General features: G+C 33.8%; 2 protein-coding genes across 2 annotated transcripts; both read left to right on the top strand.

Moving 5' to 3' along the window:
* Nucleotides 1–6,258: 6,258 nt before the first annotated feature.
* On the top strand, nt 6,259–7,550 carry LOC112500892 (ethylene-responsive transcription factor 3-like). The gene has a single exon (XM_025104503.1). The coding sequence runs from the start codon at nt 6,408–6,410 to the stop codon at nt 7,122–7,124; it is 717 nt and encodes a 238-aa protein (XP_024960271.1). The 5' UTR covers nt 6,259–6,407; the 3' UTR covers nt 7,125–7,550.
* Nucleotides 7,551–12,185: 4,635 nt separating this feature from the next.
* On the top strand, nt 12,186–15,465 carry LOC112500473 (triacylglycerol lipase 2-like). Its single transcript, XM_025103968.1, has 9 exons — nt 12,186–12,365; nt 12,704–12,811; nt 12,883–13,023; nt 13,113–13,223; nt 13,439–13,582; nt 13,656–13,696; nt 13,832–13,911; nt 13,996–14,091; nt 15,143–15,465. The coding sequence occupies exons 1-9, from the start codon at nt 12,186–12,188 to the stop codon at nt 15,463–15,465; spliced, it is 1,224 nt and encodes a 407-aa protein (XP_024959736.1).
* The last annotated feature ends 471 nt before the right edge of the window (nt 15,466–15,936 follow it).

Below are 15,936 nucleotides of genomic sequence, written 5' to 3'. Positions count from 1 at the left end.
CTTGTTAAATAAATCCTTAGACTTTTGAAAACTTATTAAATACATTCTTATTACTTAAAAATGTAAGTTGCAACCTGTATGACAGGTAAAATTACAGATAAAAATTAAAAAAAAAAACCTAAAAACTATCCTAAACCTGAACAGTGCCCCCCATTCCTTTACATATATATGTAAAGGAAAGTTCTTTTAGAAACCATAAATATTTGGTCCGTAGGATTTGCAATAAAATTGGATTTCATTATTTATAAATAATTTATAGAAAAAACTATAAATAATTATAAAAATAATTGAATTATATTTTTATTAATCAATTATTACAAAACAAATGCTTTTAACATTTTTTTAAAACTTTATTGCATACAATCCTACGAAATCTCGAACATTTTCTAAGGATTTCAAAATCTTATGTTTGAAGGATTTCAATTAAATCTTAGGATTTCAATTACATAAAATTGTCATCTAAATAGTATTTTCAAAAATTAATTGTGTATCCATGTCAATATGCTGTTGATTTTACGGGCCGTTTACCAAATGCTTACTCGGGTAAGCGTTTACCAAGTCACGTTACCTCACCGGATGAATATGGTAAAGACCAAGAATCTTACCCGGAAAGAGCGAGACAAGGACCAAGAGTTTTACCCGGTAAATGAGGGCGACGACTCTTACCAAGGTAAGCACTTACCGGGTAAATTGTTGCATGTGATGTCGTTTTGGAGGACTAAAATCTTACCCAATAAGTAAATAATAGTGTTAAATTTTATTGATACACTTACCGGGTAAGTATTTGGTAAACGGTCCCTTAGTCTCATCAATCAATTTTGGTGTAATTGTGATTCACTTGAGATAGATAAGTGATAAGGCAAAGAATATGCATTAGGAGGTTCAGAGTTCACAGATACTAACGTTAACTCTATCATCTTGGATCGTCATAACGTAAGGGTCCAGGGGGTCACGCTCCCTTGCGGGGTCCTAGGGGCAGCGCCCCTGGCTCAACGGATTTTAAGAAATGTTTACTTAGGAATCTTAAGTTTCAGAACGTTTTCCACGAGTTTCATTAAAATTGCTCTTAAATTTGGTAAAATTTGCTTGAAGTATTATTCAGTGACTTTAGAATCAGAGTTTCTAATCATTCTAATTAGAGGTTTTGAGTCTTCACTTACTCAAAGTTGTGGTCGAGAGCCTCTAGACCTTAAAGTCTAGAGTTTTAACCACAATGGTGGTGCCTGATTGGTTTGAGCTTGGCTCCAAAGGTCAAAAGTACCTGGAGGTCTCATGTTCAAATCCAAGAAGGAATAAAAATCTCCTTGTGGCCACGGAGGTTCAAATGCGGTGACTCCAGGCCATCTGCAAAGCATGTGGTCGCCCTGAGATTAGTCGGCTCGCATAGCGAGTTGGATATCCAGGTTAATCACAAAAAAAAGTCTAGAGTTTTTGAACTATGGGTTGCTTACTAAGGTCGACGACTAGAGCCTGTGGACCTTTTGTCTCGAGCCTCTGATTGTGGTTTCACCTTTTGGGATGGTGTTCTGACTCATAATCTCTGAGCTGGTTGTGACTGTGCTAAATATTATTTGTTAGCAATTGTAACTGTTGTGTAGTTACATATTAACAATCAAACCGTCCATCGTTGTCGATCTCTATTATAAATAGATAAACGGTTGATCTGGTGAATATATAAAATGATGGTTTTATCCATATTGATTTCATCGTTTCACCAAATATTGATTTCATTCAAGAAATATTTCTTCCAAAAAAATTCATTTGACAATTTTATCCTTTTTAAGAAAAAATTAATATAATCCTAATGATTTAATTAAATTGTTTAACATAATAGCTTCAATTGATATAAGCCGTCGATGAATAAAATCACTGGCGTATAGTAATTTGCATAGTTTGTACAAATGAATCGTTCATATTGGTTTGCATGATTAAAAAACACTAAAACGGTCAAATCACGTGCAAAATCACATGTGATTTTGCATTAATGGTCGATGTAAAGGTGTGCAGACGACATAGCCCGCGACCTCATGTCGAAGTCAAATTTTATATATGATTTTACATGTGATTTGACTGTTTTTTTATTTTATTATTTAATTATTGTTCTCGTATAAACATAAAAAAATCAGAACAATTTCTTTTTCAAGAGAAATTCAAAATTCATATTTAAACAATATATAATCAAAATAGTTAATTTCATAAATCGTGTGTCTCACGTTTGATGGTTATTCTTTTTCTTTTGGATGTATTTTATTGGGGGTTACATGTGGTTTTACTTTAAAACATTTTTAATCGGTTACAAGTAGTATTTTAGGTTAAAATCATATAAGTAATTAATTTTTAAAAGTTTGATAATTTATTTTATTAAAAAAACATTTAGTGACTTAATCATTCGGAAAAAAAAATTAGTATAAAAATATAGTTAAAAACTTAGGGGCCGTTTACCAAACGCTTACCCAGGTAAGTGCTTACGAAATCACATTTTCTTAGCGGATGAATATGATAAGAACCAAGAATCTTACCCGGTAAGCGCTTACCGTGGTAAGAGTCGTTGTCCTTACTTACAGGATAAGACTATTAGTCTTTGTCTCGTTCTTATCGGGTAAGATTCTTGGTTCTTATCATATTAAGCGCTTACCAAGTCACATTTTCCTACCGGGTGAATATGATAAGAACCAAGAAACTTACCCGGTAAGAGCGAGACAAGGACCAAGAGTCTTATCCGGTAAGTAAGGACGACGAATTTTACCACGATAAGCGCTTAGCAGGTAAATTGATGCGTACAATGTCATTTTGGTGAACTAAAATCTTACTCCGTAAGAAAATAATAATGTAAAATTTTTCCGATAAACATTTATCGATTTACCTCTTAACGATTCAGAAGTTGTCTTTTAATGAAACTATTAAGAGATAAACAACCCCTAGTTTAGTGAATTTTTCTAGACTTTTCGTTTATTAATTAAAAAGTTGGTAAAAATACTTATGAAACCGTTAACCAAAGCACCTATCTGTAATCGTGCGGTGCACAATTGAGATTGGAGAAACCAGTCATTGACGTGGCATCACCGCAGGCCAACAACTTTTTTGGTCCCCAAGAAAAACATACCAGAATCAGAGAATTATAAATTATACCCTTATCTTTATACCATTTGCCCAACCAGACCCTGAACTTAGGGTCTGTTTGATTTTAATACCTCTAAAGTCATATTCGTTCAGATGTTTGAGTATTAAGAGCATTTGTATATTTTTTAAGTAAGAGCTTAAAAGTTGTAAATGTTCTTTGAAATTTTAAGTGATAAATATATCCCTTAATATCTCTTAATTCTAATCTGCTATCTATCAAGTGGTTCATATTTTAGGGATTGGAAAAGATTTGTTAGTAAAAACTATTTATCTTTTATATTTTTGTAAAAGAAAATTATTTATCTTTTATATTTTTGCACTATTTTGATTGATTCAGATTTTAGACTTAAGAGTAAAAACAAATAGTCTTAGGTGACGTTTGTTATATAAGAGGTGCTGAAGTCTCAAGTTTTATTTCACTTCTGATTTATTAGAGGTGTTGTTGAAGTCTGAAATTTGAATCAATAACACTGTTTGTTTTTGTAAATGTCTGAATTTATTTAAGTTGTCTATTTTACCTATTAAAAATTTATATCCTTGAATTTATAGATAAATTTATATAACTTCACATATTTATTCATTACCATTACAAAATATACATCTAAATTACATAATTAGCATTCATTTAAACGAAAATATATCATTAACGTTGTTTAACACATTTAAATCCTATTAAAATACATCAATTGAGAAAGGTGATGATTGCTTTGGTAATGATCGATTACAATTAATCGATTGAGAAACACCGTTATTGAGGGTTTAAAGAACGATAAGAGGTTGGCTTACCTCTTAACTAAATAAGAGGACAATAAGACATAAGTGCCTCTGAAAAATTGGCAAAAGCAAACATTCTGAATTACCCTATCTCTTAACGAATTAGATATAAGAGGCTTATAAGAGTTTTTTTTATGGAAAACAAACAAGGTCTTACTGATCCAAGTTTCATACTTCAGCATCACCTCTTATAAATCAGAAGTGAAATCAGATTTCAGAGTTCACCACCTCCTAAAAACACCACCACCTTACCCTCGACTAGAAGCATCCAGTATTTCATCCAAAAAGAATTGTTACTTCTTTTCGGGTATTGATAACAGTTGAAATGAATCAGTAAAATAAAAAGGAAATCCGTTCCTAGTTTGATTTATTTAAAAAAAAACTAGTTCAAGTCAAATATGATTCAAGAGTTGACGAGAGTTAGAAGATGTTAGTATATGATTCAAGTCAAATATGTGATGGTTATAAGTTTGAATATTGTCAGCTCCTTGTTGTTTGAAAAAACCCTCCACTTCAATTGGTATTTTTTTCACGAAAAGCAGACATGAGATAACAAATCCAGTGTTTCACTAAGATTTCGAATAGTGGTCCCGAATTCAAGTTGATTCTATTTTGCTTCTTCCTCAAATAAAGACGATCAAACAATTCCCAATCTTGGTCCTTGTGGATCGGATCATCCCTATAATATACAAAGAAAAACTCCAGATATTTGAGATCTTCTCTTTGATAAGATCTCAATTCCAATGACGGTTTCATTAGATATCTTACAACTATAATCCCTCTTTTTTCCGATCCAATCCCTCCACCACTGCGAACCCCAGTTAGATTCAGGCATGCTACAATTTTTAGTTATTGGAAGAACCCAAGTACTCTATTCCGGATTCATGTTGAGATATATTAAAATAAAAGATGATCTTCAATTAGTCAATCTTATTTTATATGTGTTATATAACCTTATAATAACGTATTTTTAAAATAACTTGCCAATTATTGACTTGGGGTTAGGTTGAAATAATACAATAATACATAATTGAGATACATAATGTATACAAATACAAGTTGGGAAACTTGTACCGGGCAAACCTGCCATACGAACACTATATTGGAATCATATGAATGTCATAAGTGTTTCTCATATGACCATTGTGTATGTGAACTTCGACTTGAGGTTGTGGAGTTTGTTATACGTTATTGGTTCAGTGACACCAATTTGAATTACATTGTAACTAAACGAGCGAATGGTGGTTGGGTACATCATGTAGCGTAGAAGTAGTACTAACATCGATAAAAGTAAGAGTTATCTCTCATGTATGATGGGAACGACATCTCTAAGCTCTGTGATAAAATGGTATTGAGAAAAGTACGCATCTTTAGATAGTCAATATGAGATATCAATATTGTGCTATCTGGATGTTTGATAATTAAGAATCTGGAGATTGGACATAATAATATTGACACAGATTATAAACAATCTGTTGCTCATGTTTTTCTCGACTCCTCGAATGGACAAGGATGGTGTCAAAGAATGCATTTTTTGGTTCGATCAAGAGTTATTTATGTAAAATTTCTCCTAACAAAAGCAAAATAAAGAATACTTGTGGATCAAAATTGAAGTTAATAGTATTAAGTAATTACTAATTGATAAAAAAACATCGCATTTGTATGAACTTTAAGAGAGACCGTTTACCAAACACTTACTGGATAAGTGTTTACTGACAAGGGCCACTACCCTCAATTTTCTTATTGCGTAGTATTATTATTTTGCTATCAATATGGATTGTTGGTAATCATCTTTTACCCGATAAATGTTATTAAGGTAAAAGTCTTCTCTCCCACTTACAGAAGAAGATCTTTGGTCATTATTATAACAATTACTAAGTAAGATTCTCGGTCTTTGTCATACTCACCTGCTAATGTAAATTACACTCAGTAAAGATTTGAGAAAAAAAATTGTTCCAAGAGCTATGCTAAATCTCATATAAATAGATGAAAAAAAGAGAAAATACAATGTGTCTGTTCATAGGGTTCAAATTGAAGAAAAATGAAAAGTACAAGGACCCCTTTTGACCAATCTTCAAAATTCAAAATTTAAAAGAGAGGCCCTTTGGGAGTACAAAAGGATAAGAGATGAAATTACCATAATACCCCCAAACTAGAAAAAAATCAAGAAACGGAAAAGGAAAAAGAATAAAAATTTGTGAGGCATTTTGGTCCATCCACTGCTCATAGCAGAATAAATATTAAAATAATCCCGTTGCAAATGATGACGGATTTCTTTTCTCCAATGCGGAGAGCAAGAAGAAGAAATTCTAGAGAGAGAAAAAACAAAAAGATAAGGTAGAAGAGAGAGAGAGAGAGATCGGAAAATCAAGAAATCTTGAAAAACCGATGATGGAGGGACGAGATGATTAATCAAAGGAGGTGGTGATTCCGATAACCCCCCCAAAAAAAAGTTTTCACGATCAGCTAAAGACACCGAGTAGCATCTCCGATTGCATCCGATCCACCGGAAAATGGTCATGCGACGAGGCAGCAGAGCAAAGGCCGCCGCTGCCGCCGGAGTACCGATCGGATCAAGACCGGAGGTGGTGGCGGTGGCTCAGCAACCAGACAACAACGAGCCACGGTACCGTGGGGTTCGAAAACGACCATGGGGTCGGTTCGCGGCCGAGATCCGTGACCCATGGAAGAAAGCTCGGGTCTGGTTGGGAACCTTCGACTCGGCGGAGGACGCTGCACGTGCCTACGACGCCGCCGCACGTTCCCTCCGCGGATCCAAGGCCAAAACCAATTTTCCATTTTTACCCCTACCTGAAAACGAAATCCACGATCGGACCACCGGCGATCATTTGAAAAACCAACATCAAAACTTCTATGATCTTCAATCGGTTAACAATAAGTGTCGGCCGACGATGAGCAGTCTGAGCAGCACCGTCGAATCGACTAGCGGACCACGGCCGCCGCCGCCGCCGCCGCCATCGAATCCCATTAGAACAACCCACCATCGATTAAAACCGCCGCCGGTTCCTCACGACGACGACGATTGCCACAGCAATTGCGACTCATCATCTTCGGTGGTTGACGATCATTATCACGACGCCGATCTCGCGTCATCTTCCCGCAAACCATTGCCGTTCGATCTCAACCTCCCTCCACCACCGCCGGTGGACGGAATCGGATTTCCTTCTAACCCCAATGATGATTTATACGTCACCGAACTCTGCTTATAAATTCCCGACGATCTTTACGACGATGATGAGAGATCTTACTGGCTGTTCGCTGGATCTATGTTCCAAAACTTTCTTGTTTTTCCAAGAACATCATCATCTGATTTCAAGATGCGAAATTTCTGGTAAATTTCTTGAAAATCTTGGTTTGTTTAGATTGTTGTTATCGATGATGATGATGATATCTGTAGATTAGTGTGATTTGAGGTCACTTTTCGATCTGGGTTCTGCTTCAAATCTGTGATATTGAAGATTTTAGTATAGATCGTTGTTAATTTTACAGAGAATCATGAACTTATAAGTGTATTTCATGAAGAACAAAAAACCCCCCCAATTTGGATTATGATCTTGATCTTGAGTTTTCTTTTCATCTCCTGATCCGATGATCTTCTCCCTTTGCCCAATTTTTCTGTATAAATTATAAATAAACATACTCACAGTTATTGTTCTTGAGATTTTGCTCATGTTTCTTGCATTGGATCAATGAGTTTTGATCTGAAATTACTACACACATTGTGGTTCATCTCCCAATTCTAGATCTTGATTCTTGAAGATATCCATCAAAACTATGAGTTTGATTCGAAATAACTCGGAAAATACAATTGGGTCCGATTTGTTACGAACAATTTGATTCGATAACGATCCAAACATAGGCCATGAAGCTTTTTGGTTCAAAATTGTGTTTCGTTTTGTGTGTTATGGTAAACATTCGACTCTCCGTGAGCGTTTCTAAGTTTCTCTTTAATACGTAATGCAATCTTTGAATATATACTTGAATGCAGGCCGTTTGGTAGTTGTGGAATGGTTTGGTGTAGAATAATTAAGTTGTTAGAATGATTAAGAAACTCTCATGTTATAGTGCAAAAGGAAATATAATTGTTTGGTAATTGTTTACGATAAAATTATGGCGCTTAATGGTTAAGGGAGGTCCATGATACAAAATAATTCAGAGGGTTTTAGAATCATTAAGAGATAAACTTTTTTTTTTTGCCAAACAAGATTCACCTCTTAAGGATTTAGAGGTTGTCTCTTAATGGAACTATTAAGAGGTAAACAAACAACCCCTAAGGTTCAAACGAGAAAAATAAGAGAATAAGAAAATGATCGAACATCATGTGATTTTTCCCATTAGAATTACATATGATTCACGCGACTTTGACAAATAATTTGGCTGTTTTTGTGTTCTTTTATTTGATTAATGTTCCCGTTTGAACCCCCCCCCCCCCCCTCCCCCTTTTTTCCCTTCTCTCTATATATATATGGTTGGGTTTTGTTGAGGAGAGTTAAGGTGAAAAAAGCAAGAAATGATTCCCATCATTGCATGCACGTTAGGATGAGAAGTGTTGAGATCAATTCTCGTATCAAGCACCATTTATGGATGAGTTTGAGATTAAAGATGATCAAACGTCCATATTCTTTTTTACGCATATGTTTCTCACCTTAACTCTCCTTCTCACACGATCCTTCGCCTATATATATATATACTCACACACACACACACTTATATTGGATCCGAAATGGTTTTAAGAGCATCTTCAACTGCACTGCATATCTAAGATTTAGCTGAAGATGAAGCTCCAACTGCATCGCAAAAAGAACAGCAAAATGTCGGAGATTGAAAGATATCTCGACATATATATATCGTGTTTCTGTTCAAACGATATATATTAAATATGGTTGAAGTTGAAACAACATTTAGTATAAAGATAATGGTTTGGTTTTGGGACTAAATGTGATGGGAAAAAAGTAGATTGGTGGGTGGGTTCAGCATTTAGTTGTATCTACTTCATTTACTTTGTATACATCATTTAGGGCTTCTTAAAGAATTAGATTTTACTTTATTTTTATCTGAATTCGTTAAATCAGATATCTGATAATACTCGTCTCGCTTATGATTATATAAATGATCAATGCCACGACCCTTTGCTTGTTATAGTATTACTGATGTATATCGTAAAACAAATGTATGAATAAGTTTTACGTTGTATAATGATATTTAAAAATTAATTATTAAATTAATATTTTCAATTAACATATGTGAACAAAATATCAAATGGTATTTAAGTAAAAAGTAATCTATCTTTGATTCACGAGTTGTCAGACATATGAACAACTTGTGTATATCTTCAAACCATATCAAACAAAAAAGATTAGACATATGAACAACATGTGAACCGTATGAACATCTTCTGTATATTCAAGAGCCAACTCTGTTGTATGTACATGAACACCTATCAACCAAGGCATATAGGGCTGTGTGTTTTCATACGTGTTCACATGTTTTCACATGTTCTCTGTGTGTGTGTGTATGTATTCATATGAACATCTAGTGACTTTAATATACATGAACACTTATGAATCACGATATCTAAGGCTGTGTAATTTCTGATGTGTTCATATGTCAAAGGTGAGAACCGTCGATTAAAATAAATGTGAATTATAGAACATGAACACGTGTGAAACCCCAATGTCAATATTGCATCATGATCAATTGTGATATTTTCAAATTTTAACTCCTAATTAATTATTTGAGAGTTACATAAAATGACAAATTACTTAAATATCATTGTATTTAATATATGAGTTACATTTGAACCAAAGGAAAAAGATGGAATATGATTGGTTGAGTTTAGTTAACATAGTTAACAAAAAAAAAAAATTGGTTATATTTGAACCAAGCGCGCTCTCTCTCTCTCTCTCTCTCTCTCTCTATATATATATATATATATATATATATATATATACATACATCATACGTTAAAGTGTGTTCGTATGGATGTATTTGTACGTATTATATGACTGTTTTTAAACACCTGCGTTAGTACAACTTGTATTTCATTGAAGATCTACTATTTTATCTGTTATAATATAGAAATAATGCTAAAATACAGGAATATTGATATTAAATAACTTCTGATAGTTATATCGCTAGAATTATAGTACAGTTGTTTTGATTACTTATTACGCCATGATTTCGTACTATTTCCATTTAAAGAAAGATACAACGTTAGATGTGATGCATAATTTAATGAAAGTTTTTTTTTAATGATTAAGCACATTTACCGTTCAAAAGGGAGAAAGGTGGTGAGCTTTATAAGAACGAAACGCTCCACATAAACCTCGTGGATTAGATGGAGCCAAAATATTGATACAAAATCGACAATTTTAGATCAAGAATGCAAAAAAGGTCAGTAGACTAAACCTATAAATGGGAATATGGTTCGGAGACGAATGTGATTTTGTAAAGCAACCAGATATTGTTCGTATGTACGACGTATCTTTAATTTGTCTTATTTTGCATGGACTGACGCGTGTAGTTTTAGTAACGGTGTCACAAAGGGTCGATTTTTTTTTTACAATAGTACATATCTTGGTTTAGAGATACACGTCTCCCACTATATTTTTACGTAATATATTTTTGATAATTTCAGTAGTTTCCCATTTTTTAAGTATACCGACTAATTAACATGTTTTGAACAGATACAACATCGCCCTCTGTAGCTTACTATAACTTCTTGATAAACATTTACATCAAGAACGGAAAATACGGTCTTTTTTAAATATTCGGATTTTAACAGTGAAACGTTACGTATAAACCTATACAATAAACAGTAAATTACAATATATCGACCACAAGGGTGATGTCTGATTGGTTTGAGCTTGCTCCAAAGGTCAAAAGTACCAGGAGGTCCCAGGTTCAAATCCAAGGAGAAATAAAAATCCCCTTGTGGCCACGGAGGTTCAAATGCGGTAACTCCGGGCTATTTGCAAACCGGATGGTCGTCCTGGGATTAGTCAGCTTACATAGCGGGTTGGAAATCCAGGTTAATAAAAAAAAATTACAATATATCGGACATCAACATAAGTGTTTATACGAAAGATCGGTTAAGTTATGCTATATTTTATTTTGAATGGCGTAATTTTTTGACATCGTATCTTATAGTAAACTACAAATTTGGTTCCCTATAAAATAAACTGCAGTTTTCAAATTACAAGATGATCATCATGATTCGCAAATATGTACGGATTTGGTCCATTCCTGAAGACCGTTACAAAATTATACTAAATGAGGGGTATTTTCGTCTTTTTACCCATTCTTTTTTGTTCTTTATTCAATCAAAAACCATAGAGACCAAATCATAAAATCGATTTTGATTGGTTAAAAGAAAAATAAAATCAATAAAAAGACAAAAATACCCCTTATTTAGCGGAATTTTTTAACGGCCGCTAGAGGAAAGGGAACAAATTTGGACGTTTTCATAAATTGTAATTTTAAAACTGTAGTTATTTTTAACAAACCATAAAGATCAAATTTATAGTTTACTCTAAAAAATTACCAAAAATTACACCGGTAAAAATAAAACATGACATAACTTAACCGATCTTTCTTATGAAACACTTGGGTTCCCGACGTTCGAGTTGGCCAAATTAGAGGTCCAACCACTCAATACGAACCGTGGGTGCAACGCAAACTAAAGTCAAGACATATGGTTAACGTTAAACAAATGGTCCAACGATCATGGACCCTTTTTTTAAACTATGCTCTACTTTTTATTATTAATTTTCTTTTAGAGTAAATTACAAATCTGGTTCATATGGTTTGTCCAACACAACATTTTTCGTCTCTACAGTTTTGAAATTACAAGATAACCATCGTAGTTTGTAAAAACGTCTAGATTTGGTCTCTACTTCTAACGGGCATTCAAAAATTCCATTAAACGAGAGACATTTTCGTCATTTTAACGATTTTTTGTCTTTTACTCGATTGAAATTGATTTTATGATTTTGTCAATTTGGTTTTTGATTGGGTAAAAGACAAAAAAAATCTCTATAAAGACGGAAATGCCCCTTATTTAACGGAATCTTTTAACGACCGTTAGAGGGAGGAACCAAATTCGGACGGTTTTGCAAACTATGATGACAATCTTGTAATTTCGAAACTAAAAGAATAAAAATTGTTATTTTCGACAAATGACAGGGATCGAATTTATAATTTACTGTTTTCTTTGTTTCTTTGCTTATATAAGATGGCTCATTCCATGGTTGCCAAACCAACGAATTAATATGGGTTACACGATTATCTTTACCATTATCGTCGTTTTTTATTTCATTTCGATCTCTAAAGCAGTTCGTAATGTAAATTCAATCGATGGTCAAGATGATTTATCATCAACGTCGGTTAATCAGGTTGGCATATGTAGCTTACTGGTTGAGACAGAAGGGTACATGTGCGAAGAACACAAGGTATGTGTTCAATTGGTTTATGTAGTATGTGAAAAACCGGATAAAGATGGATAACGAGTTAAAATGAATATGGACCTATTAAGGGCAAAATGGTCTTTTTTTATTTACGCTGTTCAGAATTTATTTCTATTGTATGTTATAAGTTAGTAGTAAGAATACAACTTATACAGTAAATCAAGTGTGACAGATAATGGAAATAATTTTTAATGGATTAAATATAAAAAGACAGTGTAGCCCTTTTAATATGATCAAAACAGTTTAATTTTGAAGATGGATATGGTCGTGTTCGATTGACCTTGATTGTCGATGACGTTAAATTTTTTATTGTTTTATTCTAGGTGACGACGAAAGATGGTTACATACTTAGCATGCAACGGATTCCAATGGAGCGGGGTGGGAAAAAGGCTGACAAGCCACCGGTTTTGTTGCAACACGGGGTTCTTATGGTAAGTTTGCAATATACGTGATACGCTGACGTTTTCTTGGACGAAAATTGACGTTTTTTGGGGTTCGACAGGATGGCGGGACGTGGGTTTTAAACACTCCAGACGAATCGCTTGGGTTTATTTTGGCAGATAATGGGTTTGATGTGTGGATAGCCAACACTCGTGGAACCAATTTTAGCCGTGGCCATACGTCACTTAGTCCCAGCGATCCGGTTTTTTTTCTTTGTGATGTCGTGTTTTTGGTTTTTCGATTTATGATTGTTCCTATGCTTTTAGCGTTGAATGATTCTATGTCTTGTAGGAGTATTGGGATTGGTCGTGGGACGAATTAGTAGCATTTGATCTTCCGGCTTCAGTCCAATTTGTGCACGATCAAACGGGCCAAAACCTACATTATGTCGGTCATTCCTTGGTAATTCACTAATTTTGTCGAAATACGTAGAACCACATCAGATTAATCCCAAAAGAGTTTTTTTTTAATTAAAAAAAAATGAAGGGTACACTTGTCCATTATATATTGAGAATAAAATGGTCACAAGTCTAGCTGATGTGGGACTTTAATAGTTTTATTGTGTTCCAAAATCGTTGTGACCCCTGTTTTAACGTGAACAATGATTGCTTTATTAGGGAACTTTGATCGCGTTTTCCGCGTTTTCAAAAGACCAGACGTTGAACATGTTGAGATCGGCCGTGTTACTGAGCCCCATCGCATATCTAGGTCAAATGTCGTCGACTCTTGCTAGAGCTGGTGCCGATGCTTTCTTAGGCGAAGTAAATATCTCTTGTTTTCGCTTTTTTAAAAAGACATTTTTGCCCATTAAATGTTTGCTTTGTTGTATAACAGGCCTTATATTGGTTGGGACTTCATGAATTTGCTCCAAGGGGGTAAGAAAAATGCATCCTTTTCGATTTCCGACGGGTTTTAAGCTTTTTGCGACGAATTCGCCGTTGCAAAAGACCTTTTTTTCTCGTAGTGAATTTTTAATTAATATTCTGTCTTTCTAACACAACTTTATGTAGGAAAGCTGTCGTTGATCTTCTGAGTGTAATCTGCAAGATGCCCGACAATGATTGCAGCGATTTAATGACATCGTTTACAGGTATTTTTAGCATATGACTGATATATGTTACATTCAAGAAAAAAAAATGACATAACGGAAATTTGTGTTTTGTGGGGAATGCAGGGCAAAACTGTTGTGTGAACTCGTCAATGACCGATAAATTCCTTGAACACGAGCCTCAGTCTACGTCGACTAAGAACATGATCCATCTCGCTCAAAGTAAAGCATTTTGTCTATTGTACAACCTTTTAAACGCATACAAGTATTAATGTTATGCTTGCCAAACTAGCTAATAACTCAGTTKTTAGCTGATAAACTAACCACATTTTATAAAATTAGTTGATAAACTATATGAAAATAAAATAAAATGATCTAAAAGAAAAATATAAGGGGCATTTATGTAAATATAAAAGGTATAATCGGAAAAGAGTAAAAAAAGGCTTCAATAAATTGAAAATTGAGATTTTTTCAATAAACTTAAAAAATAAGTTAGCTTAAAACATCTCCAACAGATTTTTCAAATTTTCTCTAAAATGGAGAGTCAAAAACCAAAATCTCCAAAAAAAATTTGATTAACCTGAATATCCAACATGTTATGCGAGCCGACTAATCTTAGGGAAACCATCTGCTTTGCAGATAGCCCGGAGTCACCATATTTAAACCTCTGTGGCCACAAGTAGATTTTTATTCCTCATTGGATTTGAACATGAGACTTTCTTGTACTTTTGACCTTTAGAGCCAAGCTCAAACCAATCAGGCACCACCCAGGTTAAAAAAAAATATTACATTCATCTCCAACAGATTTTTTATTTTAGAAATTATATATTATTAAAATATTTCATACATTTAATAAAATATCGTTTCTTTATCTTACACATTTAATTTCAAAGAGTGTTATTGGTAGAAAAAATAAAATAGTATTTTTCACTAAAAAATAATCATTTTAGAGAATTCTCCATATTTGGAGAATTTTTTTCGTACTTTCTCCATTTTAAAGAAGGTTTTGAAGAATTTATTGAAGCAAAAAAAAAAAAAAAAACCGAAAAATCTTTATTTTCTCCATTTTGGAGTTATCTGTTGGAGATGCTCATAACAGACATACCCTTATCCATAATTGTATCTGCTAAAAAATAGGTACATATATTAATATTGTCACAACAATATGTAAACAATTATGTTTAAACCCCTACTTCGATTTCAAGCAATTTTTTTGGGTAATCCTGTAATAATATGAATATACGACCTAAAATTGTTTTCTAAATTTGTGCAGTGATCCGAACAGGGACAATAACGATGTACGATTATGGTAATGCTGACGACAATCAGAAACACTACGGGCAATTGACACCTCCAGTTTACGATATGGGAAGCATCCCAAAAGACTTCCCCATGTACCTAAGTCATGGAGGGAGAGACAAGCTATCTGATGTGGAAGATGTGAAAACACTTCTCAAAAACGTTAACGATCATGATCCAGATAAGCTTGTTGTACAGTACAAGGAGGATTATGCACATGCTGATTTTGTTTTTGCTGTCAATGCTAAAGAAGTTATATATGATCCTGTAATGGCATTTTTCAAGCTTCATTATTAGGAACGTTAGTGTTTTAGTTTTAATGTATGGTTGAAAGAGAGAGTGTTTTAAAATTTAAAACTATTTTTAATAGTTATGTTAAAATAGAAATTTAAAGAGAAAATTGCATGAAAAAGTAACGTGTTTTAATTTGATTTCTATTTTGGGTAACGTACTTTCAAAATTTTCATATTGGTACCTAAGATGTAAAGTTTTAAACATTTAAGTACTCGGATAACCGGTTGAAGCATTAACCGAATAACAAAAAGTTAGAAACACTTGTACTAATGCATCTTTAGTTTGTACTCTTAGGGGGCGTTTGGTTCATCGGAATCCGTTGGAATCTGATGGAATTGGAATGGTCAATTCCGTTGAACAAATTCCATTCCAATGTTTGGTTACCCATGGAATGGAATTAAATTCCAAATATTCTCTCATTTGAGGATTTCAACATTCCTTCCTAAAACTGATGGAACTGAAATCTATTACATC

This window comes from Cynara cardunculus (genome assembly GCF_001531365.2).
Source record: "Cynara cardunculus var. scolymus isolate 2C chromosome LG 17, CcrdV1, whole genome shotgun sequence".
Classification (NCBI taxonomy): Eukaryota; Viridiplantae; Streptophyta; class Magnoliopsida; order Asterales; family Asteraceae; genus Cynara; species Cynara cardunculus.
Note: the sequence above shows the minus strand (reverse complement) of the source record. Positions and strands in the feature narration are given on the sequence as shown.

Bases quoted from the DNA above. Each gene is read 5' to 3' on its own strand.
- LOC112500473 (XM_025103968.1), top strand. From the start codon at position 12,186: ATGGGTTACACGATTATCTTTACCATTATCGTCGTTTTTTATTTCATT. The intron at 12,812-12,882 runs GTAAGTTTGCAA...GGGGTTCGACAG, and splicing joins TGCAACACGGGGTTCTTATG to GATGGCGGGACGTGGGTTTT. The intron at 13,697-13,831 runs GTAAGAAAAATG...AACTTTATGTAG, and splicing joins CATGAATTTGCTCCAAGGGG to GAAAGCTGTCGTTGATCTTC.
- LOC112500892 (XM_025104503.1), top strand. From the start codon at position 6,408: ATGGTCATGCGACGAGGCAGCAGAGCAAAGGCCGCCGCTGCCGCCGGA.